Here is a 27,978-nt window from a genome sequence, read left to right on the forward strand (position 1 = left end):
AAGAGCTGTTCAGTGTAAATACTGTCCCCTGCTGGTAAAAGAGGTGGTCATGATCTATGAAAACAGAAAACACAAAAAACCGTTCAGCACCACGAGTATAAATTTAAAAGAAGAATGTTTGCTCACGTAATATTGTTTGATTCTAGACACTGTTTGCCTTCAGCGATTGATGGGAAAAAAAACATATTTGTTGATTAATAATAAACTGTATTGGTCAACTGAGAAGTAGAAACAGAATAAAAAGAAATTAAACAAGATTTTTGAAAGTCTTTGTTGATAAACATTGAAAACTGAGAGTGGATGACGACTACACTGGATGATATGGGCAAAGAAATGACTGGAAATAGTAAGGAAGTGAAAGAGGCCACAAATACATAGTGGAGTGAATATACTAGCAGCTATATTAAGCCAAAGGAGTTTTTGTAGATCACATGAAGGAATGCCAAGCAGCTCTAAAGAACCCTTCTCTGAAACAAAGTCTTTCATGTATTTTCTTTTTATCCCAGAGGAAAACTCACAGTATTTCTTAAATTATAGAGGGACAGAAAGAGCTAATCAGAGGTTTCCCATCTAACATCATTCAAAGTACATCTGCATACAAGCTAGTGATAAAAAAATCTGCAATCATTCAAGGAGCAGCTGTCTGTTCCCTTGTGAGTGGTTTCAAAGTACGGCCTCCTCTTTTACTCAGTTAGTTTGGACCACCCACTGCCCAACAGGACTTAGGGCAACCTTTCTGTTCGACTGGTGGTAAGATAGTGGATCAAGCCCCCACTATGAGCTCTTTTCTGTGTATGCTCTCCTTTTTGAATAAAAAAGCATTTAGTTATGAAGAGAATACCTATAATTAACAATTATATTATCAAAAATTTAAATAGAAAATGTAATATTCGGTTAGTTCAATTGAAACCTAAAGTGGATGATCTTGTTTTGTTGTTAGGTAAATTCATAACTGGACCCTTGACTTCATAACTGGACCCTTGACTCAATAGTTTGAGCAAGCCTTCTGTTCAGCTTTACAGTCCAGCAGCTCTGATTAAAACTGATCTGCAGCTGTTTTAAATCTGGAAATAGTGTCGTTTGTGGTTACTCACCTTTGGTGGGTCCTCAAAAGGTTTTGCAGAGTTCATGAAATCCCTGGATGTTCCTTGATTTTATTGTTTAGATTTTCTTTCCCATGTCCCACTCGATTTGTTTTAGTTATTTCTCTAGGTTCTGTTGAAAGTTAAAAACTCATTTATGCCCAGAAATCTTTTAATTTGCTTTTACATTGTCTGTTCCACTGTATATAAACCATACACTGCATCCATCAGGGCTATAGATGTATAAATATTCAGCATACGAATTCAGAATATATTTGCTTTGCCTTGTTCTGAATAAACATAACCTGGGAATAAAAGAAAAAACTCCACAAAAATGATTTTTGAATGTTATAATTTAATTTCATGTTAAAGTAAGAGCAGAAAATATAGATTACAATCGAATATTCTTTTTCCACTGAAGAGAAAATAAAATAGAATTTAAGTGAACTACATTAGCTGTAATTGTCCCATATGAACAAAATCTTCACCTTAAATAAAATATTAAAGAAAGAGTTGCAGAAATTGTTTTTTCAAAGAGGAAACAAAATAAAGATTTGGTCTTTTGAAGAGCAGTGCCTCAGAAAATGAAGAGAGGCTCCACTTTTCTGTGTTAGCACGTCAAGCTGAAAAAACAAAAAACAAATCTATGCCCATATACAAAGTCACACACTCACTCATTTAAGACACAAACTTCATCCAGAAACCTCAAAATCACTCGGAGCTCCCACAAGAAACCTTAGCTGAAATGGATCCGGACAGAACCTTTTTTATTTCCTACAAATCTATCAAATGTGGAAGGAATGACTTAAAAAAGGAGTTTGGGAAGCACTGTTATAAAATCTATAGAGACAGAATAGACATTTACTCGTAAAAATAAAAGAATGATGTTTTTTTTTAAATCACTGCTGTAAACATAAAAAGGAAATTGCTGTTTTCCTTCATGGAGAATGTATCTGTTTCTTTCATCGTCTTTAGGAAAACACTCCAGTTTTGCATTTATTTTTGCAGTGTATTCGCCTAAAACCCATTACAGAACCATTGGACAAATGAAGAATTGCTTCACTTTCTAGTCACATTTATTTATTGGTATGATTGTCCCAGATTTAATAAAGAAACACAAGGTAATAGTGATTTGAATAAAATACTAACCCAGAAAAAAATCTTGTAAATCCAATCACACTGAAGAGCAGAGGACAGCTTTTCAAACAGTAGTTGTTAGTTGTAAAGAGCTACTGAATTTGAAATGTCTTTGTTTGTGTGTTTTTTTGACAGAACATTCTGGGAAATGATATAACTGGACAAAAACAGGCAAAGGAAAAGTTAATTTATCTAGAAGTGTTTAAACCCCTTTTCTGAAAGACCAGTATCTACACATTGTAACGGAGTCAATAATGGTTTGAATGGAATTGTGTCATTTTTCTGGTTGAATTTGGTCAAAAAAAGTGAGGACATGGAAAATGAAGGCAGCAGTCCTATTTTGTTTGATTTCACTGTGGCGACGTAATCATTTGTGCGGTTTGACAAACTAAACTCAGGGAAGTTTTTTTCTGTTCTACAAAATATTTAAGGGTAAAGTTCATTTTCCTGACATAGAAATGGTGGCTTGAGGCGTTCTCAATGCCTTTCCAGAACTCCTGTCTTCTTCTGAGTATTTCACACAACAGATAACCAGTTTGTGAGGAGCTTTAGTGTTGCTGCACTAACTCCGTGATTATGATTGGGAAAGTGAACATACACTGATGCCAGCTCTCCAAAGTGAGCAGCAAACAGCAAAACATGCAAAGGTTGTCTTCAAGTACAGCAGTCCTTTAATCGTTCACACTCTCACATTGTCTAACATGCCCTCCACACATACAGAAGATATCAACACCGCTGGAAATTTTCATTTCCCAAAATTGCCAAAGTTAGTGAAGGCATCTTGCTTGGGTTGGACAACAGCTGGGGTGATGGAGTGAGTTAGGCCCATTCCTACTCCTGACATCCCCATGCCTGCCATGCCGCCCATCATAACCGGGCTGGCCATCCCCATATTCATGCTCATGTTCATTCCCATCAGAGCTTGGTTTACAGGAACTGCACCCTGTAAACCTGTCGCCATCGAAGTGGGCATACCTGCAGGCAGGGAAGCAGGCATGCCCGTCGCCATCGACGCCGGCATTCCCATCGTCATGGAATTACCTGCCAACATGGAACTGGATGGTCTTATGGGTGTTACATTGGGTGAGGGGCTGAGGTTCAGTCCTCCAAAGTTCTGGGCCAACAAGTTGATAGGAGGCACACCTGGGAAGAAACAGAAGAGCATAAGTGATTCTACTTTCTGCAGAATTTTATTGATTAATTCAATGTTAGTAATGTGGTGCCTCAAGTTAACCCCAACATTAGTGTACCGTACTATAAAAAAACGTACTATAAAAAATTATAAAAAAAATCTAACAAATAGTAATAGAATGTTTAGTATGCTGCTTAGACAAATATATACAGACATAAAATAACTTGATAGGAGACTAAATTTTAGGCATTATTTTTGTAGAGTTTTGTTTAAATGTGTTAAAATCAAATAATAAAATGTGTATTAAACTGGCATGTAAACTGTTGCATTTAAACCTAAGAAAAGAAAAGTGAAAATGCAGCTTGTGATTCTTCAGAACCCAAAGAGCAAGTTAAAAACGACAAGTTAAATGGTTGATTTTTGCAACTAATTATTGTAAGGCGAGTAGAGATTATATTTTTTATTTCAACAATTTATATTAAACGTTCAAAATTATTAAATTAAATTATATGGATAAAAGTTTAGTAAATTAATATTTAATAATCATCAAAATGTGAAATTAACTAAAAGGGTTGTGGTAAACAAAAGGAGGCATTGTTTCAAGGAAAAATATGTTTTCCATTTTCTTTGGACTTTAAAACAAAACAAAACTTTCAAAGCTATACCTGAACATTTTTCATAATCCCCCTTATAATTTGTAAAACTGAAGTAAATGAGCCAATACCTTGTTGTTGGATGATATTGTTGAGAGTAGGTGGTGCTTTAGTGGGGTTGAGGCCCGCTGACAGAAAATCCAGGCTAATGTTGACAGAAGGGTCGGACCACGTTGACCCTAGTGATCCCTGACCTCCAACCCCAACCTTCTGCTGTTGTCCCGTTGGCTGATGGGATGTCATACCTCCTAAATTCTAAAAAAAATAAAATAAAATTACATTTGTGATTAAAAAAGGTCAACTGAACAGGAAAACAAATACACATATACAGGAACCCATTTAAAACATTTCTATCAAAACAAAAATTCCAACATTCCACATTCCTAAAATTCCTCAATTAAAATCTAGGAATTAAGTAAATCTACTGTTTTTAAATCAGAATATTTGAGATTATGGGTTTTAAGTTAGAAAGATTCTAATGTTTCTGTGATTTAATAGAATTTTGATGGGTCAAAATAAAATGTCTTTCTAGGTTTACCTGCTGTGATCGAGAAAGAGGCATGGTGGGCATAGCAACCGATGCTCCTGGTGCCACAGCTCCCAGAGAGAAAGTCATGCTCTGAGAGGCACTGAGTGTCGTATGTGGGTTGGTTAGTTGATGGTTAATTCCACCCATAAGGTCAAAGAGCTCAGCCGACGGAGGAACAGGGCCGCGCTTAGCAGCTTGGGCGGGGGTTGCCTGGGTGCTACCAAACACGTCAGTGACAGACTGGGAAGGACCGGAGCTGGAAGGATCTGGGGGATTTCCAGAAAAGGCACTCCAGTCCCCAAACTCTCCATTTCCATTAGATGATGTAGCAGCTAGACACAAAATGATATTGGTGTGTTTAACTGCTAACAAAATGACCACACTTTTTTTCAACATATGGTAATAACTAGATAAATTTGCAAGAAGTGAGCCAGAGAAGGGGTTGTTTTACCTGTGGAGGTTGGGAGGCTGGCAGAAGCTGCAGGGGAGGAAAAGTCTGCAAAGCCACCAATGAGGTCTGAACTATCTCCTGTACAGATGGGCACAAACGAAACTTAAACAACAACCACATAAGTTTAATGCTACCCATAAGGTTTACTAAAGTAAATTGTAGTTACCTTTAGTAGCGCTCTGATTTGAAGGGTCAATCTCTAGCAGGTCAGCAATACCACTGCTTGAAGACTGTCTGGTAGACGACTGAAAAGAACAGAACACAAACGTTGAACTCATTCAATCAGTGACACTGTGTCAGTCTGGAAAGACAAAAGTGTGTGAAGACCTTTTCCTCTGGACTCTTGTCTCCAGTATAATGCGCTGCAGCCCCCAGATCCAGAGTCTTGTTACTTGCTGCTCCACTGCGCTTCCGTGTGGTGGTGGTGGTGGTTTCTGTTGCTTGTGTGATTTGGATGCTCTTCGTTGTGACGGTTTCTTCTTCATCTTTAAATTCATGCGTTTCCTGCTTTCCATTTCTTGATGCTCGGTCTTCCTCGTTGTCACTAAGGCAACCAGCAAGTTGCATCAACACTCGGAAGATTTGCTTGGTTCTAATTATTAGGGCTGTAACGGTACACGTAGTTCACTTTTGTACCGTTTCGGTTATGTTTTTTTTTTGTTTTTTGTTGTTGTGATCCCCCAAATGTATTAACTTTGTGCTGAGGCGGAACTAATGTTAACCGCGAGTTTCCGCTGAGACTATGTTGTGGAATGAGTGTATGCTGAAGCGTGGGTCTCCCCGTGAGTTGATATCTGCGCTTGCACGCGTGCAGGAAGGAAGGGGGGGGCAGAAAGCGCATCGCAAGAGTGTGAGCATGGGTTCAGGGTCTGTTGCTCAGTTCGCATGAACAGTAATAAAAAATGTTTCCTCCAAAAGAACGGAGACTGGTTCTATTATTAACCTGCTCTAGAGGCTCTGAGGGTCCGAACGGGGAAGTGACCCCCGAAGGAAGATCCGCCTTCAGCCCTGGAGAGGATCTCCCCTGCGTTTTCCGACCGCGGTTAGAAACGTCATTGCAGTTTAGGTTCAACAGCTATTAGGTGACGGAGGTGACAGTGAGCATAGTCAACATGTGGCTAATGCAGATGGGAGGACAGGGCCTGAGGCCCCCTCCCCCCATCTCCTTACGCTCTCCTGTGTGGGAACACTTTGGCTTTATTGTCAGCATACAATGTCGACACACAGTATTGGATAACTCCAATACTGTGTGTCGACATTGTTACATGAAGATAGCGTATGCCACAGATAACACATCTAATCTGATAACGCACTTAAAACGGCATCACCCGACTGTAACAATCAGGTCAACGTGAAAAAAAAATGTGCAAGTTAAAATGTTTCTTTCAGGCCAGTGTTAAGTATCCACAGTTTTTGGTTCCTGACAGCTAATAGTTGTATTATTTTACATATCAGATCACCTACATTGGTTAATTTCATTATTGTTATATAAAACCAATAAATGCATTTTGCAAGAAGTAGTTTTCTGCCTTTTTGTACCGAAGAAATACCGAAAATGTATTGAACCGAGCCCTATGAAATTCTGAACCAAACCGAATTTTTAATTTTAGTGTACCGTTACACCCCTACTAATTATGTCTGACAGCCGTGATTTCTGTGCTTAACTGTTTACCTGTGTAATCAATAATCCAAGTCTAAGTTCCCCTTGCCCTCGGTAGTGTGCATTGAAGCGACCACTTCCGAGGAAAAGTCCATGTAAACGTATTTCGGGCTTCTGCGTTCACGCGTAGATGCGCAAGTTTTATTGACAGTATCCGGACTCTACGACCAACCCACTCCTATTTAAATCAGGTTAAACTTTGACCAATCAGGGACTCGCATTTTTTAGTGATGTTTGGAGGGCGTCCCTTTTATGTCACAGATGTGCCAACGGTTTGAAAACTGATCAAGGAGGATCATGGAGTGTCTCATGTCTGGCGGGAATTCTATGATATCAAGTCATTCATATGTCAAAATAGAGCTGTGAAAGACAAAGCCTGGAGCAAGATTTACGAGATTTGGACCACTTCAACATTTCGCACTAAGCCTCTTACAACTTTAGGCAAACATACACTAATAAAGAAAAGAAAAAGAAAAAAAAAGAAGATGGCCCTTCATCAACACTCAAGAACCCGCATTTAGCTGGCATCCTTAAACGCGCGTCAAATGCCCGATGTTTCCATTGCTTTATCCGGGGATCTCCAAAGCCAGTCTAACTGTCCAGACTGTTCAATGTTTACCTGTTTCTGTCTGGCGAGTCGTCTCGTTCCTTCTTCCTGAACTTATTTAGAGTGTCGTCGATCGTGCTGCCTATCTTATCACTGATCTCTCCCAGCTTCTCACTGAAGGGAAAGGTGCCTCTGCTCTTGTCCCAGTCCTCATCCCATTTACTTCGATCCAGTTCATTAGCTGCATGGAAGAAAAGAGTAAGAGATGTTTCGATGTCATCTACGAATCAAAGTGTTTGATTCTCAAGGGTTTTACAAAACGACACCATGTAAAACTTCTCTGTTGCATAAACACTGATGAGTACGTCTATGAAAAAAAATATTTTTTTCCCCCAATACTTAGTAACTTTTTCCATATTGAGTCATTTAAAGTGCCAGTCAGAAAATGTCTTAAACCTTTGAGAATTCACATAATCAATAGTACTGCGTTTCTGTTTCAACATTGCTCACTTGTTTACACAAAATATAAATAATGTTTTATAATTTTTATAAACTTGAATTCAAAAGAAATGGTGAAAATACGTACAGTTCTTGAAGTTGCCTCCTTCTTCTCCTCCTCCTCCCATAGTGTTAGAAGAGACACCAATGTATTTATCCTTGTTCTTCTTGGCTTTCTTCCTCTCCTCTCTGAGCCTGTCATCGTCCTGAATAAACTCCACCATCTCCTTTACTTTCTGACGCACATTGATACCCTGATCCTTTCCGTTCTCATCTGCACACAGAACACAAGCCCCAAAAGGAACATTTAAAGATGATGCACAATATTTAGAACTTCAGTTAAAGTAAAAACACAAATCCACAATTGCAAATATCTAAACTCCTTTACTGAAAAGTTTCAGATTCCACACAAAATAAATCACTGACACAAATATGGACATCGGAAAGGACTAATCAAAGAGACTCACCTATGAAATTGTAGTTTTCTAGAGACCGCAGATCATAAATGTGTTCTCTGGAACTTGTTACAACTCTCTCAGAGCCGTTCCTGATTAGATAAGCCAGCAGCAATAATGCCTGGAAATGTACAGCCAGATATTTTTATAAAAGAGATACTTAACATTTCATATTTACGATGTACGATGCATTTGAAATATGAATGACATGTCATATAAGAGCAACTCCTGATGAGTTTTTTTTGAAGAATCTAAACATTTCTGATCTCAATATCACAGAAAAAAAATAACATGTTTGAAACCTGCTGCTTTGAAAGCATGACCTAAATTCGGTTGAAATCCTCTTCACACTTACTGAAATAAACAGCAGCACATTAGACTGATACAATGTGCAGAGCTTTAAACCAAAGCATGCAGCTTTAAACCAGTAAGTGAAAGTACCTTGTAGACTCGTCTCCAGTTCTTCTTGTTGTCCTTTAGCATCCTGGTCCACAACATGTTCATTACTTCTGGAAACTGTTCATACATAAATGTAGATCTATCCAGAAAAACAAGAAATCACAGGCATTTGACAGACCCCATGTTGGTAACACAAAACCAGGTGTTATGAGCACAACATTATGATTGATCAACCCAACAATTTAGTTACCATCTTTACAAGAGTTAGACCTACTTGGCTATCTCTCCCATTAGTTGTCCAGAAGGTCCCCAGGGGTCATCGTTGGTGGCTTCTCTGACCTTCGACTCGATCTCTGAGTAGTTCATTACCACATTGGTGCTGTTGGGACAAACAGATTCTTTATAAACATCACAGCAAAAGTACATTACCTTCAAAGCTGATTTTACCCACAACTATTTCTTAATCCTCATTTTGAAAGGAATACACATAGTTACACTTTCACACAACAACCAAAAAGTTTTAAATGTGATATAAGTTAAATTCTCACTCTGATCATCTTTTGATCTATTTTAAAAGTGTCTCCAGTGATCTTTTATGTATGATTATGCCATTTCTAACCAAAATCAAAAGACTTGGGTCTTTTTCTAGTTTAATACATGTTAAAACTGCTAAAACCCCATTTTTTATTGGAGTGGGTCTTTAAAGGGAGCTCTTTTTGTTTGCTTTTATCTGGGGACTCTGGCTTTCTCCAGTGTTCCAGAAATAAAAACAGGAAGTCAATTGTCTCTACATCTCCTAAAGCTGTGAGTTAGCACAGTTGACTGTTGAGTAGGACTTTCTTTGGTCTCCATGATGGCTTGCTGTCAAGCTAATACTTTTGGAAATGTTGCAGATGTCATAGTCACAGTCATAATAGGAAATATATTAAACAACAGAGTCGGGGTTTAGGAAAAACAAGCAGCTATTTGCATTCCATTCTGTTAGATCACTATATGTAATCAATGGATTCACAGAGTTTCACTGAAAACTCTGTCTTTTTTTCTGTCACTTCTTGCTGTCTTTCTTTGTGTAGCCCACTTGCTGTTGGGGTTTCCTTTTCTGTGCATTGCGGCAGCAACTGTCAATAAATAGAATTCGTTGCAGTCAACTTCTTTTTTTGTTGTTTTTAGTTGATTTTATCACCTACTTTGGAAATAATGTTTTTTTTCTTTTCTCTCTCTGTGTTTTAGAAAATCTATAACATTCTCTGCAGTATCATTGATATGTATGCATGCTATAGGTCAATACAGACAGCAGAGCATATATCAGTGTGACTCGCAAAAATAAAGGCCACAGCTGCTACTTTTGAGGATCAATTACTGTATTCATCATGTCCTGGGGAGAGCAACCACTGATGGGGAAAAAAGCCATGGGAGCTCAGTTGTTTTTCATCTAAAGCTCTGTTTTTTCTTAGCCCTCGTCCGTTTTGTCTAAGTTAACTATGGTCAAGCGACATCTATACTTATTTGTTGTTTCTTTTCTTTAAATAAATAAATGAAGATGGTGGTAGAAAATATGCGGGGAACTTCTCTACATCAATGTTGTATGAAATAACCCTGTGGCTGCAACACAAATCTTACATTACATTTAAAAATGAATCAGGTATAAAATTGTGGTATAAGTAAACCACACTGTTCATCCTTTGTGACGTCATGCTAATCGGTAACGTGAGAAACATGTCAAAATTTAGGGGATTGGGGTTTTCTCTCAAGCCTTTAGTTACACTCACATTTTCAGGTTAAGAAGCTGGATATAATAAACAGACAGTAACATACTAAAAAGACAAAAACATTAAGTTTAAATATAAAACATAAAATACAATCATCTTCATTAGATTTAAATCAGAACTATTTTCATTGAATTACTCATTGAATTACTAAAACGAGCTGGAGCAGTTTAATATTTAACACATCAAGTGGTTTAAAGATGGTGTTTGGGTCACATTAGGCTTTTCAAGTATTGTAATAGGCAGATGCTCAGTGGAAGTCAGTGACAATGAGGTGAGCTTAGGTATCTGTCTTTTTTATTTTTGACCACTGTATGCTTCTGCGCGTGTGCTTTGAGTACAATCATAATCATTTTTATCCCCATTTTTATGCAAAACCAATGGAAAACAGCAGATGTCTGATATCATTATGTAAATTATATAATTGCAAAAAATTATTAATATGAATATTAGCATTCCAATGGTTAAAAGTAGTGTGTCATTCAAGACAGGATCTGGAAGACTCTTTAATTGTCTTTAGAATATTATTTATTGATAGGACAATTATCTATCTATCTATCTATCTATCTATCTATCTATCTATTGGAAGTTTAAAAAACTAGCAAGAACATATTTTTAAGTTTACATACATTAGTAACATGATGATAGTAAATGGACCTTTTTGTGGGTTCAATAAATGTAGTATTTTAATCAATTCAGATAATAATGTCATTGTCTCTTACTGAAGTCATGTTAATTTAAGACATATTAAACGTTTTTTGTTAACAAGAACTGAAAATAAGTAAAAAAATGATATGTGCATAGTTTCTTTAACCCATAAGAACTCATGGTGACATCAGTAAGAAATAAATCTGAAATGTGGTATGTGGTCCACTTGGTCTGTGATGAGAAAAATGGCTCTAGGTTGTTAGGGGTTAAACTGAATGCACCTTCATGCCAAAGTGTATTCATCAATTGGTTTGACACTACTATAAACTACTATACATATATAATTATAACTAGGAAGAAAAAGACATTTAAACAGAAAGAAAGTGTTTAAAATGTTTGAGAAAAACATCAATCACTAAACCCATTTTGATGTAAGGTCTTCTGAAGAACAGGTCTTGTCTGTGTTGCCAAATCAAATCAGTGTTTGTCTGTTTTCCTATTTGAACCTGAGAGTTTGGCTTCGTCTTAACAAAGGAGAGTGATTTTGTGATGCACTAACAGGAAGCCGATCGTCTTCCTGCTGCTGCTGCTGGATTCACCACAACAAATAGATGCATCACGCTACGCTCAAGGAACTGCACTCAGCATGCATCACAGGATGTGCTGAGTCTGATGCTGAAAGGAACAGCGCATGGTGGTCCTTTGCAGCAACACATTCTCCAACTGATGTGATGTGTTGTGTTGGCAATCGAGCTGCAGTGCTCCGGACCTGGGGAGATATGGGCCTCAGCAAACCATGAGGCAGCTGTTGCAAATGGATACATACTAATTGGACATTAATTAACCACTTTTTCTGTGTCCATAACACAAGGATGAACCATTTTTGTCTATAAATAAAGTTGGTAAAATGTAGATGGGCATCAAAGGTGGGGCATTTTGGGGAACAGCTCACACATGGTTGACCTGACCAGGGATTGCTAGCCGAATTAGCTAACTGAATAGCATCCTATTTGGATCACAACAACACTGGCGATGTTTTGCTTTTGTTACCGCGTTAAGCAACCCGTAGATAACAGTACGCAAGAATATGTCGCCGCAACAAAACGCTCGTTTCTATTAACAAAAAAACAATAATTGGTTGGCAGCTAGCCAGCAAGTAAAAGCTAACAGCTGAGGCTATCGTCGTGACGTCACGGCCCGCATCTTCTACATTGTCAGCGGTAAAAGCTGCTGATGCTGCCCGCGAGGCGCCTCGACTCTAACCGGTTTGTCTGGAAGCCACTTAGCAGCAAAGCTCCGCCTGCCCCGGCGTCGGTACTCACGCTTTGTCCACAAGCTCCCGGACTTTCCACATGTTTAGCATCTCCTCCTCACGGATCTGCCCGCCACCTCGATACAGCGTCGCCGCTCGTGTCTCTAGAGCCCACAGGCCAGAGGTGGTCTGGGTTCCCGACGATAATCACTCCACTGTTCCGATGAGCGTCGCGGTACTACGACTGCTGCTGCGAGTGACGGACCGGCCCCGGTTGCTACGGAAACGTCCTTCTTGGTCGACGTCACTAAAACCTCGCGATGCCCCCTCGCGAACAGAAACATGTGCATTTTTAGGAGATGTATTCAGTCTAAATGAAACGTTAAACATCTATTTTTAGAACAAAGCTGCGCTTTGTAGTAAAAGGAGCAATGGCTGTCAAATAAAATACTACCAAATGACGCACAGGGGGGTACTTTACAATTTCAAAAACATATTATTATTATTATTGTTGAAGTTTATTTAGCCAAAAATGTATTATCTTATAGTATTTTTTACTGTATTATACTTCTTAATTAATACATCTTATTTGTTTAGATTGTGAAGGGCTTCACAGTGTTTTTGTTCATTGAAAAATGGTGTGTTGTTAAACAATAGAATTATTGCTCTGTTAACTTAAAAGGTGATTAATGATAACGATAAATTCATCTGTGTTTTTTCACCCACAAATACTGTTAATTTTATTAACCGGGAATCAAAACACAAATGTATTGCCCACAGATTAAAATAGCATGCAGACATGTGCAAAGTATCAGGATAGGCTGTGAACAAATTCATGGATTCATTTAAATTTTAAAAAGTCACTGTCAAATACACCAGAAATAAGTCTGATTTGCCTCTCTTCTTTTGTTTAAAGAGATGTAAAATCAATTTTGATAACAAGTGGTTTTATTTACTATTAATTGACTAAAATTTTGGTGCTTTTGGTGCATTTAGATAAGCTTATGCATTAAAACCAAAGGTTGATTGTTTATCTTCCATCCATACATTTATTTTCAGAAACCACTATATCCCTTTCAGGGTAAAGGGTTGCTGGAGTCAACCCAGGTACTGTTGGGCAAAGGTGGCTTAAACACCATGAACAGGTTGCCAGTCTGTTAGACTGCATCTTTTTTCCCCTGCAAAGTGCACTTTGAATAAGGGGTTTGATTTTTTGCTTCGTGCAAGAAGATGGTAAAGTCTGCTGCAGGCTTAACATGAGCGTTCATGGTAATAACACAGTTGTCTTAGTATGGCAAACATCAATTGACAATTAAAGGAAAACTATTAAAACCAATTTGAACTGCTTACTTTGCAAACATACTGTATTTGCTTCCATGTGAAGTTTCAATAGAGACACAACTGCTGAAGTCTGACAGGGATTGCAGCGTTGGTTGGTCTATTTCTGAGCATCAACTTTGGGAAACATCAAGGCTAATTAACTAATTCAAAAATAATTGCAGTTCATGGTGAACAGTTTGATTGACTTTGTTTTAGTTTCCTGTATCTGAGCTGCTGGTGAATTCTTGGCCTGTTTTTTATGTAAACCACTACTTTTATTATTGATGAGTTGGCTCAGTTATCACTCTCCCCAATCTGCTCGACACAAGTAGTATATTAAATTATCCTAGATTAGATTATCCTTAGAAAGTTTTTTTAAAGCATATATATGTTTTATTTCTTTTTATTTCTTTTTAAAAAAGAATATCAAATTCTAGAGAATTAATTGCATTTCAGTAAATGTCTTCCCAAATTACATTAGGACACATTTAGATGTATTTTTAACTCCTAGTGGTTCATTGGAAGAGGTGCCGTCCCTCCCATTTACCCAATTTGCCAGTTTTAAGTGTATTCTTCATGATGAGCTCCACACAGACTCTACCTTCTTTTTTGTGATAAGGCTCTTCTTACAAAAAAAAATAAGTTTTGCTTCACGTCAGCAAACCAGCAACTTTGTTTCATTCGCGATTTTTTACTCAATTTTTGCCTTCCTTTATTGCTGTTTTTTTTTTTGGCAACATCTTTGTTCAAGCTTGACCCGGTTGCCATGGTGATTGATCTGCAGCGTGGCAGCAACATCAGCACCGAGCAAAGTCCCGGGTCAGACCCAGCAGCGCTGACCCAGGCCGGTCACGCAGTGGCGGCCGTCGCCCTCGGGTGCATCCTGGTCTCGGGTTTCCTGGGGAACCTCTTGGTGCTCCTGGTGTTCTCGCGCTTCCCCGGGCTGCGGACTCCGGTCAGCCTCCTCCTCATCAACATCAGCGTCAGCGACATGCTGGTCTGCCTCTTCGGGACTCCTCTCAGCTTCGCCGCGAGCGTGCGCGGCAGGTGGCTGACCGGACCTCACGGCTGCCGGTGGTATGGTTTCTGTAACGCGCTCTTCGGTAAATTACTAAGCATTAAGAAATATAACATTATTTAACATGCATATCATTATTATTTTTTTCAATCGAATTGGACTTTTATTTTGGTGAGGCGAGTTCATCTGAGTCTAACCTGAGTGTTATCTACCTTGAATTAATTAGATTTGATGTTTTAATATTAACATCAATCAAATCCTTAATGCACTGAGACACCAAAACTAGTCCAAAAAGCAACAAAGTTTTAGAGTCTGAATGAATAAATCTAAAGCATGAATTTTAAAAATAAACAATATGCATTTACTTAAACTCCCATGGACATTCTTGAACTGCTTTTCTGCATCTCTTTGAATAACAAAACAGTATCATCTTTATTATCAGATCAAAGTAGAAAGTGTAGGACATTCCTAAATGATTATGTACTTTTAATATATTTGATTTATGTCTGTTTTAAACTTTTTTTCTATCAGGATTCCATTATTAAGCCTTAAAACATGTTTTTTTGTATTTATTCAAGCAGCTTTATCAATTGAATGCAGCAAGGAGTTGCCCCCCCCCCCCCCCCCCCCCAGACTGACTGACTTTTTTTATTTTATGGTTTCAAAAATCAAAGATGCCCTCTTTTTTGTCTGTATTGTAGGTGTTGTGTCCCTGGTGTCTCTGTCCTTGCTTTCCTATGAGCGTCACTCTGCTCTGTTCAGCAGCATCCAGTCGTACTCTTCTCAGTACCGCAGAGCCAGACTGGCCGTGGCTGTTTCCTGGCTCTACTCGCTGGCCTGGACTCTGCCCCCCCTTCTAGGCTGGAGCAGGTCAAAACCAAACACTTTGAATTGACTTAATAAAAAGGGAAATGTATCAGTTGTGAAATAAAAACCAAAAAAAAGGGTTAAAAACGATTTGATCATTTTAAGGTACAATCTATAATCAACGCTGCAGTAACACAAATAATCTTGTAGCCCTGCAAATACCCCAATAATGCCTTGAAGTCAAGCTTAAATGTCTTTATTTTGCACCACTTTTTTTACAGATTTGTATACGTTTTTTAAAAATCAATACACAGTGATGAAAGTCAGGCATGGAAAAAATCCCTGAACTTTTCTTTGAGCGATATGGCGGGCACAGAGCGAAATTTTGGAAAAATACGTGGTCTTAGATGCATTCTGGTGCATTCTGGCAGCTAGCTAGAAACTAAGACTAATTGGAGCATCATGATTTGTCATTCAAACCCCTAGTTTGACTCTCCATTAAGGACTTGCTGGTCCTAAAAAAGAATTTGGAAAATTGCTCAAAGTAACACAATCCTACAATCTACGCTTTTCCTTAAAGCTGGAAAACATACAATTGCTAAAATATAGTAACATCAAAGCCCCAAATGGCAAAAAGAACACCAGTAACTATGATATTCTATGAAAATACCTCAGTTATTTATACATTATTTCTGCTTTAGAAATGACTGATGTACAACATCCACTTGCACTGTTTTCTCAAACTATAATTACATCAAAATATGGGATCTGCTTTAAACTATAATTCTATAACATAATACATCAATTCTTTAACACCAATACTAAGTAATCTGGGAAATATCAAAACAAACATACAAACTAAGCTAAACATTGTAAACATTATTTTTTAAGGGAGTGCGGGTCCAAACCATCAAATACTTATAATTAATGTCAACTATACTGAACTAAATCATGGTAATTAGGAAATACTAATAAATTAGATAAAGAAACGTATTCAAAATAAAAACTGAAACTCAAAACTAAAATTGAAATTATTTCAAAATGTGGTTTTGAGATTATTTTACACAAAAAAGTATTTGACCTACACTACCTTAAAAATCTTTTTTTTCCAGCCAAGACCACTTCAATTTGTTTTTTATCGTCTTCTCACAACTGAGGTCGTGACCACGCTCAATAATGACGATGCCTGCCATTATTTTAACACAAATTTGATCGCAAACTCTTCAGATGTATTTGTGAAAGTTTAGCGTGGGTCCGCCAGTTTTGGTCTCTAGGGAAGCAAGTCACGCTGACCACGTGGTGCAGACAGAGCCAATCAGACCCGTCGACGCATCCGAAAGCAACTAAAACGTCCCGTCATTGGTCAATTAGGCCGGGAAGACGAGAGATGGCCACGACCATAGAGGAAGCGATCTGCGGAGAAATATAGAAAATAAAGCTAAAATTAGCTGATTTCAGACCATTTTTTAATCCGGAAAGCGATTTGTCCGTAGAGATCAGGTCTTTATTTCCCGGAAAGTACGTTCGGTTTGCTCAAAAACCCGGATTTCCGGGAATTCCCGGAAGACTTTCATCACTGAATACAAAAAAGACAATAGAGTAATCTCAAATATGAACAGAATGAAACTGTTATAAAAGAAACTGATAGGCAGGAAAGTTTTGGCAAGTATTACAGCTTCATTCCACCAGCATTAAGCTGTGAAACATTATGTTGTTGTGTTTGTGGAGCAGTTATGGCCCTGAGGGTCCTGGGACCATCTGCTCGGTCCAGTGGCAGCAGCGTTCGGGCTCGGCTCGCTCCTACGTCATCTGTCTGTTCATCTTCTGCCTGCTCCTGCCGCTGCTGCTCATGTTCTTCTGCTACGGGAGGATCCTGCTGGCTGTCCGGGGCGTGGAGACGCGGGTCCGTCTGCAGCTTGACCTCCGACATCAGCGCTCGTCTTCTGTGGGTCCATCAATGATTTGATTGCTTGTATCTATTAGGGGTCCAGAACAAACCAGTCTCCTGCAGAGTGGAGAGAAGGACGTGTTCTTTTGATGGTAACTGCCATGGTGACGAGCTATCTGCTGTGCTGGATGCCATACGGCGTGGTGGCAATCTTCGCTTCCTTTGGGAGGCCTGGCATGGTGTCGCCAGCAGCCACTTTAGTTCCCTCCCTTCTGGCAAAAACCAGCACCGCCCTCAACCCAATTATTTACGTGTTGCTTAACGACCAGGCAAGAAATTTAGCTTTCCTAATGTATTTTATAAGCAAAGAATAGGTCTGGATTACCTTTAATAAGGTGTGTTCCGTTCATCTTCCAGTTTTCCAGGTGTTTCTACTACATGACCAGGTGTGGCTCAGAACCGCCACCCTTTCCAGTCCAGCCATCAAGCACCAGGTGTGAGTGGCCTCCTTTTCTGCCCACAGAAGAGCAAAATCTACCGCAGGACGCACTAACACCAAGAAATGAAGCTCACCGTGAACCATAAAATGAAACGGAGGGAAGACATTTGTTCATTTCTGAGTAAAACGCGTTTCTTTGTAGAATAGGATTAGTATCTCACAGTACCACCAGGGGGCGCCATAGCTTTTGCCAGAGAATTCAAGCACAAGGTGACATTCAGAATGTTTTTATTAGTATTTAACAACAATTCTCAATGCATGGTTAAAAAAAAACAACATAATTTAGTAAGAAAATAAACATACATTTTCAAAAATATACAGTTCTTTATGTATTTTATGAACCGCTGCTTGCCTTTTGTAGAAACATTCCTATTTTGATGAAATTACAAACAACTTAAAACATGCTAAAAGAGAGTATCAAAAGACACAGCAAACACCATGGAGATGAACTGTAAGAAGCAGCAATCTTCCCTGAGCAGACAGTCCACTCTGGATGAGAGAGCTGCAGACCTGCAAAGACATGAACCATCGCCTCAGCGGTGCACAGACGTGGACACTGCAAGTCTCGAGAACAATTCTAAACGTGTAACACAGACATACATGTTAAGTGTTAATACTGCTGAGGTGGAAGTTCATGTTCAAGGTGTGTCCCTGTTGTGGAATGAGAGCCAGGCTTAACTCTGGTGAAGAGTGTCTGCTGCCTTTGCTCCCTGAGGAAAGAACAAGACAAGCATGACAGAAACAAAGTCATCAGGGGCGGAAAAAAGCTCTGATGTCATCAGTGCTACGAAGTGGCAAAACAGAGCATGTACTGTACATGCTAGGGCTGGGCGATTTTTTAATTTGAATTCTGATTTTTTTTCCCTGACACCCCCCCCCCCCCCCCCCCCCACACACACACACACACACTTATCCCTTGTGCTATCTTAGATGACCCCACCCTTACTTTGACGTGTTCTTCCTACCATGACAAATGTGGATAAAGGTGGAAAGATTTCATGTAATCCATGGACACCAGTGAAGATCACAAATCATTGAAGAAAATAGGTTCAGAGCACTGTCTAGTGGGTCTAGATGACCCAACTCCCAATGGTAAAGTGCCTAGGATAGCACAAGGGTTAAGGACAGCAACTGCGGCAGACAACTTAAAGAAAATTTAGCTTTTATTTTATCAAACCCAAGACAAATGTAACCCCCATTTCTGGGATGAATATTAAATAAATGAACACACTCTTGGAATCAAAGTCCCAGCTGTGTTTTAAATCACACTTTGTAGTGTAGACTAAAAGGACACAAACATTCACCGTGAGAGTAGCACCATTTTCTAAAGGATTAACAATACAGCTCATATCTAGGCTCTAAGGTTTTAATTAAATTAATAAACCCTACGTCTTCTCTGTGATCGTTCTCCACAGTGCCCCGTTCCTAGGGATGGGTACCGAGCCCCGGGGCAACACTCTTCCAAGACCGCAGTAGCTGTAAGATCTGACCTCAATGGTTCTGCTTTCAGTACTGGAAAAGTCGCATTTTTTTGTGTCCCACAAGATATAAACTAGAGCTGTGACAGTGTGGGATTTTTGATCACCGCGCTGATGAAGCAGCAGGAGTCGCGGTCAACCGCACCCCCCCGCCGAACACAAAATCCCCCGGCGGCAACGTCGTGAATGAATACAATTCATCATTACAACGCAGTATTCTTTATTAACAAATAACAGTAACAACTAACTACTAACTAACTAATGAACTAACTATATAGGTGTTGTAGTTTGTGTGTCAGCACGCTGCCTGTGGAAGGAGCGCATGCCGAGTGAGTGAGTGAGAGCGTGCACAAGTGTTGGGGGTGTGCGTTCATGTTTGGTGTTACGGAGTGAAGGAGAACAGTGATAAAAGGTTTCCCTCAGGTGTTGGAATAGGTTTGTGGTGCTGCTGCCTTTGACTGTGATGGGCTTTAGGCAAATGTTGCAGCATGGGGGGGGGGGGGGGGGGGGTCTCTTCCTCCACGTCTGTGGCAGCAAACTAACCAGTTCCAAACAACAGATGATTTTATTCCTTTCTTGGGAACAAACTTCCCACTCTCACTGGTAGCCACGTCGCTTGCGGTTTCGTGTGTGCAATGATGTTTACACAAAAACTCGATTTAGTTATTTTTCAAATTGCCCTTGACAAAAAATTCAAAATTAATTAATTCAACCAATTTTTTGCCCAGGCCTAGAACATGCTAATTTGGAGTTTTCCTTTAAGGAATTTAAATGCAAATATAACATGAATTGAATTGTGGTCACAAGGACAGACGCACCTTTTCTAGAAAAATAAGCAAAAAAAAAGGTAACGATTGTATAGTAACTAGTGAGATCGTTGGCTGTTGGACCCCTTCCCTGCTGAGAGCTCTCTATTCAAACGCTCTCTCGCTTGCTTACAGGCCCTCACACCCCCCAACCTAACTTACTGATGAAACAAAAATTGTGTGTAATTGGAGCTCTCCAGCCTTACAGTTTTAAGCCAGATGTCAGCTCAGACGAGGAAAACAAAGACGTACATGGATCTATTTGTCTGCAAGTGGATCCATCGGAATGGAGCAGCGCAGGGAGCTTAAGGCCAGCTAAGCGCATTTTGAAAATAACAAATCAGCCGATTTACATGATTTAAATAAATACTCAGAACTGCAGTTTTGAGCCTAATTTTCTTTATGCATGTCCTCCATCATCAGAAAAATGCCATCAGAACGTGTTAAAAACACAGTTTTTATCGGAGTGGGTATTTAAGTTAAGAGATTAGTTACTGGAGTCTCAGAAAAGCTCGCAACAAGAAGAAAACACTACTTAGAAAATGACCTGACGTGTATGTATTTGTCCACTCAGATAGAACGTCTGTGAAATGCTGCATTATTGACACAAACAGGTCAGTTCAACCATAAAATCTTATATCTGACCATTTTCTGATTTGTTTATTCTAAAGCTACATTATATATAGTCCTTTGGATACCATTTAGTAACATATCTATTTGGAGAATTTTGCCTCTATTTCACATACATTTAATCACTTGATGTTTATAAATTGTGGTTTGTGCAGCATGTTTGTATTTACAAGAATGGTTGTGACTCGTAGCAACGTGGAAAAAGAAAATATGCATCCAGACATGAAAAAAAAATCAAATGTAATTTTTCATTAAAAAATGTAAATAAAAAAACACAATCATCTTGCATTTAAGATAACGTTTTTTCATTCAATAAAAAAAAAAGTAAACTATTGTCTGGGATTCTCGGACTCACCTGTGAGGTGTTGAAAGGATAAACCGTGGACTCTGCTTTTGTATAGTCAGGGGGGTTGGCGTGGGGGTCGTATCCCAGACGAGCCAGCATTGGTGCAATTTCCGCCATGTCGTTGATGACATCAGAGGGAACGTGGCCCACCCATTTGGAGAGGGCTTCTGTGTTCACAGGCTTCATCACCTGGTCTGTTGAGCGCTCCACCCTGCAGAGATGGAAGAAATACATTTTTTAATCACAGAAAAAATGTAATAACCCCATAAAAGCAACAGAAACATTCATATTGCTTTTAACATAAATATTAAAAAGGGGCAAATCAAGATACAAAACAAAATCAACCCTGAAAATATACTCTTTAATCAATTAAATCTTTAAAATAAATGGCATCACATCCCCACCAAATATTTCTTAAGGTTATAAAACATCAAAAGGCCAAAAGCAAAAACAATCCTTACATAACAAACTCAAAAATAAAGATGCCAGTTCTTTCCAAACATGGCCTAATTCTTCCAAATAAACTCTGTGTTTGGGCTTATCAACGTTCAGCAGTCGGATTTCCTCCAAATCCCATGTGATTTTGCTCTCCCTTAAGTAATGCTGCGGTTAAATCTCGGGAAAAATAAAATTACAGAAATCTGCTGTGGGGGAAGGTCCATAAGCTTTAAATGACCTCAAAGATTTGCGTGCTTTGTGGGAAAATGTTCTCTTTTTGTGTCTGTGTGTGTGATAAACAGGAAACTACAACAAGTTTGAAACATACCGGTAATCTGTTCTAAGATCAATGCATCCCATATCTATACATCATGTCCTTGAAAAGAACTTGAAAAATTCCTGATCATTTATTAATTCAATGTAGATTTAGAAGCAATAAGGTTTTTTTTATAGTCCACAAATAACTTTCTTTCTTTAAATTTTATTTTCCATCATCTGTGAATATTTAGAAAAGGAACTGATGCAAATGAGTCCTAAACATGGACAGCACTGTTCCATAAATCCCTGAGGCCTTTTTTATGGAATTCAGTTATGATCAATATCTGTTTTTAAATTAACCTGGACCTCAGCTCTTTCAGCCAAATAGAACTATTACATAACAGAAGCAGATGGTCCAGAATAAACCTGCTGACATACATGGTAGAGACATAAACGCCTTACAATAAAATGTAAGGAAATGATTCTCAGTAAAAGTTCAGAATTCATTCCACTTACATACTGGTGCATTTAAGATAAAAAATAAATAAGCACGAGGTTTTTAGGTTCTTTGCTGCGTATCGATATTTTATCATGTGAAGCAAAACTGCAGGATTGGATTTAGGAAACAGATTCACATCTTTGTAATTCTCCATCATCCACATAGAACATCTGCATTTACTAAGCTCCTTAATAAGCACGACTGAATTTAGAAAGGCTTTTGAAACAAAGTAGGGCACTTAGCAGATTTTCTGTTATATTTAATTATTCCTATTTGTGCTTTTCCATTTAAGCCGATGATTCCAGAAAAAAAGGACAGATGGAGAGAGAGGGGATCTCAATCGGGTATAAAGCTCAGATGGGACCTAAACCCACCACTCAGGCAGAGGAAAACACAGAGGTGTAGTAGAGTCTGTCATGAACAGGAGGGCTGCATTACTTGTTTACAATACTGCCCTGATTACAGTTTGCTTTCTCAATGTCGGCTACTTCACTTGTAAAAATTGCTCAGCTGTAAAAAAGTATCAAAACTGAAATCCATTTCTTAAGTCTTATGGCTTTAGAACTTAACACGCATTGTAACTGAAACAGAATTATATTAGGTAAAGCTGCTTGTTTTAAAAAGAGGTGGACTGACTGAAAAGAGCATCAACTCTGTGTGAAACAGTCAAATCTTTTTGACGGATGACACTAGATTTTTACAACCCTGCAGAATAAAGTATGGAGTATTTCTTCTATTCTTTCTTCTATTTCTTCAGTTATGACCAAGAAAAACAGTCCTAAAAGATTTTGATTTGACAGTTTTAATCCCAGCTATTTGTGCTGTTAGTTTTTTGGAAAGCGTTATCGTTAAAACCATTAGAAAAAGAAGACTTCAGATGCTTACTTTGACAAAGACACACCACCAGCCTTTCCAATCAGCTCTTCATGGTGCAACACTGACGGATCCCACTGCAGTTCAAGGAAGTTGAGTAACTTCCTCATTTCTAGCTCTTGGTGAAGAACGAGCTGCTCGTAACGAATGGCCATGCATCTGACTTCCCCAGCGGCCTGGCACTGGCTGAACATGGTCTCCACTGCACTGTTCCACTTGGTCAGACAGTCTCTGTAGCTGGTCAGGTCAAACCCAGATATGGTCACCTTTGGATCAGAGAACAGGTGATCAACGCTGGAGCCTAACCCATTACTGCCAAAGTTAGAACTAAAATACTAAAATGATTACAGTGTTCCCTTGTTTATCCCAGGGGTTATGTTCTAAAACTAACCTGCAATACGTGAAATTTGCAAAGTAGGATTACAGATGTTTTAAAGCTGTACAACTCCTCACTACACATTTTATACATAATTTTACGAACATTTTCCCAGTTTTCTCTCTTGTTTAAACTCAAAGTTCAAACTTTCACAGAAAAATAGGTCCATTACTAAAGAATGAAACCTAAGATCTGCTCGCAATCAAAGATTTACGTCTAAGGCAAGATGAGCGCATTCTGTACAAGACGCATGGCACGGAGGTGATTGACAAGGCCAACACCCAATCAGGATGCAGAGGATGGTGCACTGTTGAAGAAGCATGCAAAACTGCACTGACAAATCTAGGAAACAAGACTGCAAAGGAAGAACCACAATACAGCAAGGGAACACTGTATACACACTCAGCTTTCCATTTCTTCTAGACACAGACAAGCAGCAATCTGAACCAGTTTTTATGAGGCAAAGTGTCAGCATTAATCGACCTTTTAAAAAAATGTCTGCTTGCATTGCAAATCTTTGCAGGGAAAACAAAAAAGGAAAGAAAACTACCCTACCTTGCGTGAAATCATGGAGTGAACAGTTGCTCGCCCATCTCTTAACATGAGGACAAACTTTGCTTTAGGGAAAATGCGGGCCAAATAAGAGAGAGATTTCAGTGAAAAGGGGTCCTTATTGCAAAGGCGAGGTGCTGGCTCCCCGTGACCAATTATGACCTAGAACAGATAAAAACCTCTTGATATAAAATCATGACATGAAGAGATAAGAAGAACTGGGGAGTACACAAGTGAATGTGCCACAAACAAAAGCATATATTTAAAGTTTTCCTTGCTCAAAGCAAGACTTTTATCTTTTTTTAAGGCATAAGAACTGTTTCTCACTTATGACACACAGGTAACAACTGTCTTTGGGGTTTGAGTATAAGCTATCACTGCAACATATACACATGGAAAAATGTCTTCTAAAAACCAATACAGGCTTTCTGCAGCAGCAAACTCACCTCCAATAGGAATGCTCGTACTGCTGAGTCCAGCACTTGGTCAGTGACGCCTGCCTCGTCAAGTCGTATTCGCTCCTTAGCCGATTTGCTCCAGCTGGCTCTCATTGTCAAGAGACGGGGAATCACTTGAGTTTCCTCCCCACAGCGCACGGCATTGTGGGCGTCCAGCATGACACGCATCAGAGTGGTGCCGCTTCGCGGAAAGCCCCCGATGAAGATGATGGGCGTGTCTTCGGGAATCTGCTCGGTCAGGGACAGGTTCTGGTTGCCCGAGTGGAGGTTGAGCTCCATCCATCTGTAGCGATGGCTTTTTGGAGGACAGCCACCTCCGCTCATTCCCAAGTACAGCAGGGACACAGAGCACAAGAGCACGCAGGCCAGCAGCAAGTTTGTTCTGGTGCTTCTCATGCTTGGTGCGCGGTTGTGAGTCAGGAGCACCTAAAAACATTCAGGGACAGCTGAGGCTGGTGGATGGAATCAGAAGTGTTGGGAATCACCTTATAAAGTTCATTCAAATGTAGCTCAGTGTGATCTGACAGTCAAGAAAGGGATCCTTCAGAGGCGTTGAACTAGCACCACTCATCACTCCTGTGCTTTGTCAGAGATGTTGATCCAGGCTTGCCATGCCCCAAGGCAAGGCATGTCTCTCACCCATCGCTGCTGCCTAAAAAACAACCAAACATTTCTTAGCGTTGCTGCACCAACATCAGTTTACATCAGCAAGAAAAACCGTAACAGTGGAGCACAGTGTGGTAACCTCCTGACTTTACAACTTCCTCATTTAGTAAAAAAAAGGCATGGATTGTTAGAGTTTTATAGTGTACCAGACATCTGCAATGAGTTTGGATGAATAGGCTGTTTTAGGCAAGCAGAAAGTGATGGGAACTGTTGTTTCCCAGGATTTCGTACAAAACTCTCAGCAGGAACTGCAATACATCATTTTTTTTATAGCATTTCTCCTCAGGGGTCCCATATGAGTTTTCACTGTGGCGTTCCACAACAGTTCTAGCCACTAATTGCAGTTCCCTAGTTTTTGCCATTACTGATGGTTTCTGACCAACAAAAAGGCTAAACATTGTCTGTTACAGCTCATGTTCCTACTGACAACAGAATCCACCAATTCTGCTTTACTCATCAGCTTTGTACAGTTGCATCAGCAAGAGCCAAAATCTGCATCCTCTTATTAATGTGAGAATTACAATATATGACCTTGGACTTCATTTGATTATGTTTCCTTTATTTTTTTCTTAAACTTGAGGCTGCTGTTATAGCTTTAAGTCCCTCTCTGATCTTTTTTTAATCTATTGTAAAATCATTCACAGTGGTCTTTTATTTATGATTATACCATTTTTAGCCAGTGCCGTTTTATGGGACACAGTTTCTACAGAACAGCAGGAGCTCATTAGAAATTTGAGTTGTGGGTGGAACTGTTGAAGCTGAGTGAGCCTGCCCCCATATCCCAACATCCATCCGTTTATCCTCTCTCCTGCTAGCTTAAAACCCCTTTACAAGCCCAACCTAACATTACTGGTACAACAAAAATGGCGAGCAATATCAGAGCTATCTAGCCGTACAGTTTCTAGCCAGGTGCCAGCTCAGAGGAGGAAAATGAAGACGTACATGGATCTATTTGTCTGCAAGTGGTTGCATCAGAATGGAGCAGAGCAGCGAGCTTGTGGCCCGGCAAATGTAGCTTCTACGTCACCGCTTCAAGCTTATTTAATGCCAGTTTTTCGTCTGCTGATTCACGATATGAATAAAGAAACACTCAGCGAACGCAATTGTTAGGTCCATTGTCTTTATACATGCCCTTCATCATGATAAAATATCTACAAGAACAAATTTAAAACACAATTTTCATTTCAATGTGTCTTTAAGATCCAAGTTTTATTCTGGCTGGAGCTCCCTGCTCTGGTTTTTCAACAATCTGTCCTGATCTGAAAGATCAGACAGGGAAAACATCTGGAAGTGAGAACGTTGAGGTCTAGAATGCTTAAACCACACTAAGGTTACCTGTATCCAAAGGCTTAACATGTACAATATTGTTTACTTTTTGGTGTTAAACTACTTGGGATTTGCTAATTTTGTAAATTGGGAGATTAGTCTTGGTGAGATTTCAAGAGCTGAATCAATCACATGAACTTTTTAAAATCCAAACATGCTTTTGCAAAGGAGGAAAAGGAAGCAAATCCATACAAAGTAGGAGTTACAAACAAGGTCTATTTCACCTATTTTTATTTGTAGCTAACAGTGCTTTTTAATATTGAGGGCTGGGGTGTTTGTGCCTGTGCTGACACCCAGGCCAGCAGACGGCACCTTCTTGGTTCTCTCTTCTTAAGGTTTTTTCTTCTTAAATCATTTCTCTTTTGCTTGTGCTTGTTTTTGTGTATTTTATTATGAGGGGCTTATTTATTGACTTTTTGCATTGTTTTTATGTGCAGCACCTTGAGCTGTTTTCTTTACATGAAAGGTGCTATAGAAGTAATATTAATTTGAATTTGAATATTGTTCCATCTTTCTTAAAAAGTAAAACTATTTACCCTGCAGTAAACATATATTGAGTTTGACTTTATAAGCATAGAAGAGTTGATCCCGTCCCCTGACTACAGAAAAGATGTATGTTTATAAAACACATAAAATATTCGTTAATATGTCTTAAACTGATACTTGGGGGTGATGGTTGTTAAGAAAGACAATGTCACTTCCTTATTTCCAATTCAACCACAAAACAGACTTCCTGTCACAGCTAGCGTCTCAGATCTAAATTATTATTATATATAAAAAAGCTACAACTAAAAATCATTTGTGTTCTTTGAAGAGTCTTGATAATAACGTCTGGAATACGTTATTATTTTCTTACGTGGCGCAGAAAATTAACACAAAAAATACATGATCTTATCTCGATGTAGTTTATACTTTAAACGGGTCATTCGAAATGTATGTATATTTAGTCTTATGGATTATTATAGTCCCGGAGATTAGGCCTTCAGTCTGGAACATCTGTCTACATTTCCGCAGTGAAACAAACAAACAAAATAACAAAATGCCTCCAGGTGAACGACCTGCTAGCCAACAGCGACAGCCCCGCAGCCACCTTCACCACAGCCGCCACGGAGAGACCACCTTCACCGGGCGGCAAAAGACTTACTCGGGCTTCATTTAGTCACGGCGTTTCATGTTAAACAGAATGTGTCTGCTGAGGCAACTCACCCGCCATTCAACTGCTAAAATCCAAGAAAAAAGAAGAAAAGAAAAACAAGAACCTTGACCGAAACGGCAGAAAAATACAGCTCCCCGTACTCACACACACATCTTTTACTGGTCTTGTTCAGTCACTGCTCGGCCGAGATCCAAGCTGTCACGTCCGCAAATGCTGTAATTTTGAAACACAAAAGCTTTTTCTGGCGATTTTAACGTAACTTCGAACCTGAAAAAAAGGGTTTCTGTCGTTCAGAGAAAAAAAGTAGGCACGAGCGCTCTCAAGCAGGGAAAGCTGCTCGGTGATTGGTGGACAGATGCAGTGAATTCTAAAAGC

The 27,978-nt window shown here is 39.2% G+C and overlaps 3 protein-coding genes across 9 annotated transcripts; 1 reads left to right on the top strand and 2 right to left on the bottom strand.

Moving 5' to 3' along the window:
• Nucleotides 1-1,417: 1,417 nt before the first annotated feature.
• LOC101160502 (clathrin interactor 1) lies at nucleotides 1,418-12,557 on the bottom strand. Its single transcript, XM_011483244.4, has 12 exons — nucleotides 12,280-12,557; nucleotides 8,818-8,922; nucleotides 8,586-8,682; nucleotides 8,157-8,265; nucleotides 7,778-7,963; nucleotides 7,264-7,432; nucleotides 5,312-5,528; nucleotides 5,151-5,229; nucleotides 4,985-5,062; nucleotides 4,543-4,865; nucleotides 4,076-4,259; nucleotides 1,418-3,362 (listed from the first exon to the last, which is right to left on the bottom strand). The coding sequence occupies exons 1-12, from the start codon at nucleotides 12,318-12,320 to the stop codon at nucleotides 2,965-2,967; spliced, it is 1,986 nt and encodes a 661-aa protein (XP_011481546.1). The 5' UTR covers nucleotides 12,321-12,557; the 3' UTR covers nucleotides 1,418-2,964.
• A 1,568-nt stretch (nucleotides 12,558-14,125) lies between these two features.
• Nucleotides 14,126-18,057, top strand: tmtops3b (pinopsin). 3 transcript variants are annotated; one of them, XM_011483381.4, is made up of 5 exons: nucleotides 14,126-14,632; nucleotides 15,249-15,417; nucleotides 17,086-17,257; nucleotides 17,338-17,571; nucleotides 17,660-18,057. In XM_011483381.4, the coding sequence occupies exons 1-5, from the start codon at nucleotides 14,296-14,298 to the stop codon at nucleotides 17,825-17,827; spliced, it is 1,080 nt and encodes a 359-aa protein (XP_011481683.1). In that variant the 5' UTR covers nucleotides 14,126-14,295; the 3' UTR covers nucleotides 17,828-18,057. The 3 variants fall into 3 exon arrangements, with proteins under 3 accessions (XP_011481683.1, XP_078786831.1, XP_078786832.1); XM_078930705.1 differs by having other exon boundaries at nucleotides 14,126-14,606; nucleotides 15,310-15,417; XM_078930706.1 differs by lacking the exon at nucleotides 15,249-15,417 and having other exon boundaries at nucleotides 14,126-14,606.
• Nucleotides 17,953-27,961, bottom strand: tpst1l (tyrosylprotein sulfotransferase 1, like). 5 transcript variants are annotated; one of them, XR_013647442.1, is made up of 7 exons: nucleotides 27,748-27,961; nucleotides 24,444-25,107; nucleotides 24,001-24,159; nucleotides 23,082-23,335; nucleotides 21,011-21,212; nucleotides 18,342-18,451; nucleotides 17,953-18,251 (listed from the first exon to the last, which is right to left on the bottom strand). XR_013647442.1 is itself a non-coding variant. In XM_078930707.1 (7 exons), exons 3-7 carry the CDS (start codon nucleotides 24,849-24,851, stop codon nucleotides 18,416-18,418), a joined length of 1,059 nt encoding a protein of 352 aa, XP_078786833.1. In that variant the 5' UTR covers nucleotides 24,852-25,107; nucleotides 27,654-27,667; nucleotides 27,748-27,949; the 3' UTR covers nucleotides 17,953-18,415. The 5 variants fall into 5 exon arrangements, 3 of the variants coding, with proteins under 3 accessions (XP_078786833.1, XP_004076202.1, XP_020564389.1); XR_013647441.1 differs by having other exon boundaries at nucleotides 27,654-27,949; XM_078930707.1 differs by adding an exon at nucleotides 27,654-27,667 and having other exon boundaries at nucleotides 17,953-18,451; nucleotides 27,748-27,949.
• Nucleotides 27,962-27,978: the final 17 nt, after the last annotated feature.

Source organism: Oryzias latipes, chromosome 14 (genome assembly GCF_053564925.1).
Source record: "Oryzias latipes strain Hd-rR chromosome 14, Olatipes_Hd-rR_3.1".
NCBI lineage: Eukaryota > Metazoa > Chordata > Actinopteri > Beloniformes > Adrianichthyidae > Oryzias > Oryzias latipes.

Coding starts and splice junctions, on each gene's coding strand:
- LOC101160502 (XM_011483244.4), bottom strand. CDS start 12,320: ATGCTAAACATGTGGAAAGTCCGGGAGCTTGTGGACAAAGC. Junction 5,529..7,263: donor GACTCGCCAGACAGAAACAG/GTAAACATTGAA, acceptor TGGTTGCCTTAG/TGACAACGAGGAAGACCGAG. Junction 4,866..4,984: donor CAGCCTCCCAACCTCCACAG/GTAAAACAACCC, acceptor TTTTGTGTCTAG/CTGCTACATCATCTAATGGA.
- tmtops3b (XM_011483381.4), top strand. CDS start 14,296: ATGGTGATTGATCTGCAGCGTGGCAGCAACATCAGCACCGAGCAAAGT. Junction 14,633..15,248: donor TTTCTGTAACGCGCTCTTCG/GTAAATTACTAA, acceptor TCTGTATTGTAG/GTGTTGTGTCCCTGGTGTCT. Junction 17,572..17,659: donor ACGTGTTGCTTAACGACCAG/GCAAGAAATTTA, acceptor TTCATCTTCCAG/TTTTCCAGGTGTTTCTACTA.
- tpst1l (XM_004076154.5), bottom strand. CDS start 24,851: ATGAGAAGCACCAGAACAAACTTGCTGCTGGCCTGCGTGCTCTTGTGC. Junction 23,336..24,000: donor ACTCCATGATTTCACGCAAG/GTAGGGTAGTTT, acceptor TCTGATCCAAAG/GTGACCATATCTGGGTTTGA. Junction 21,213..23,081: donor GGTGGTGTGTCTTTGTCAAA/GTAAGCATCTGA, acceptor CCATCTCTGCAG/GGTGGAGCGCTCAACAGACC.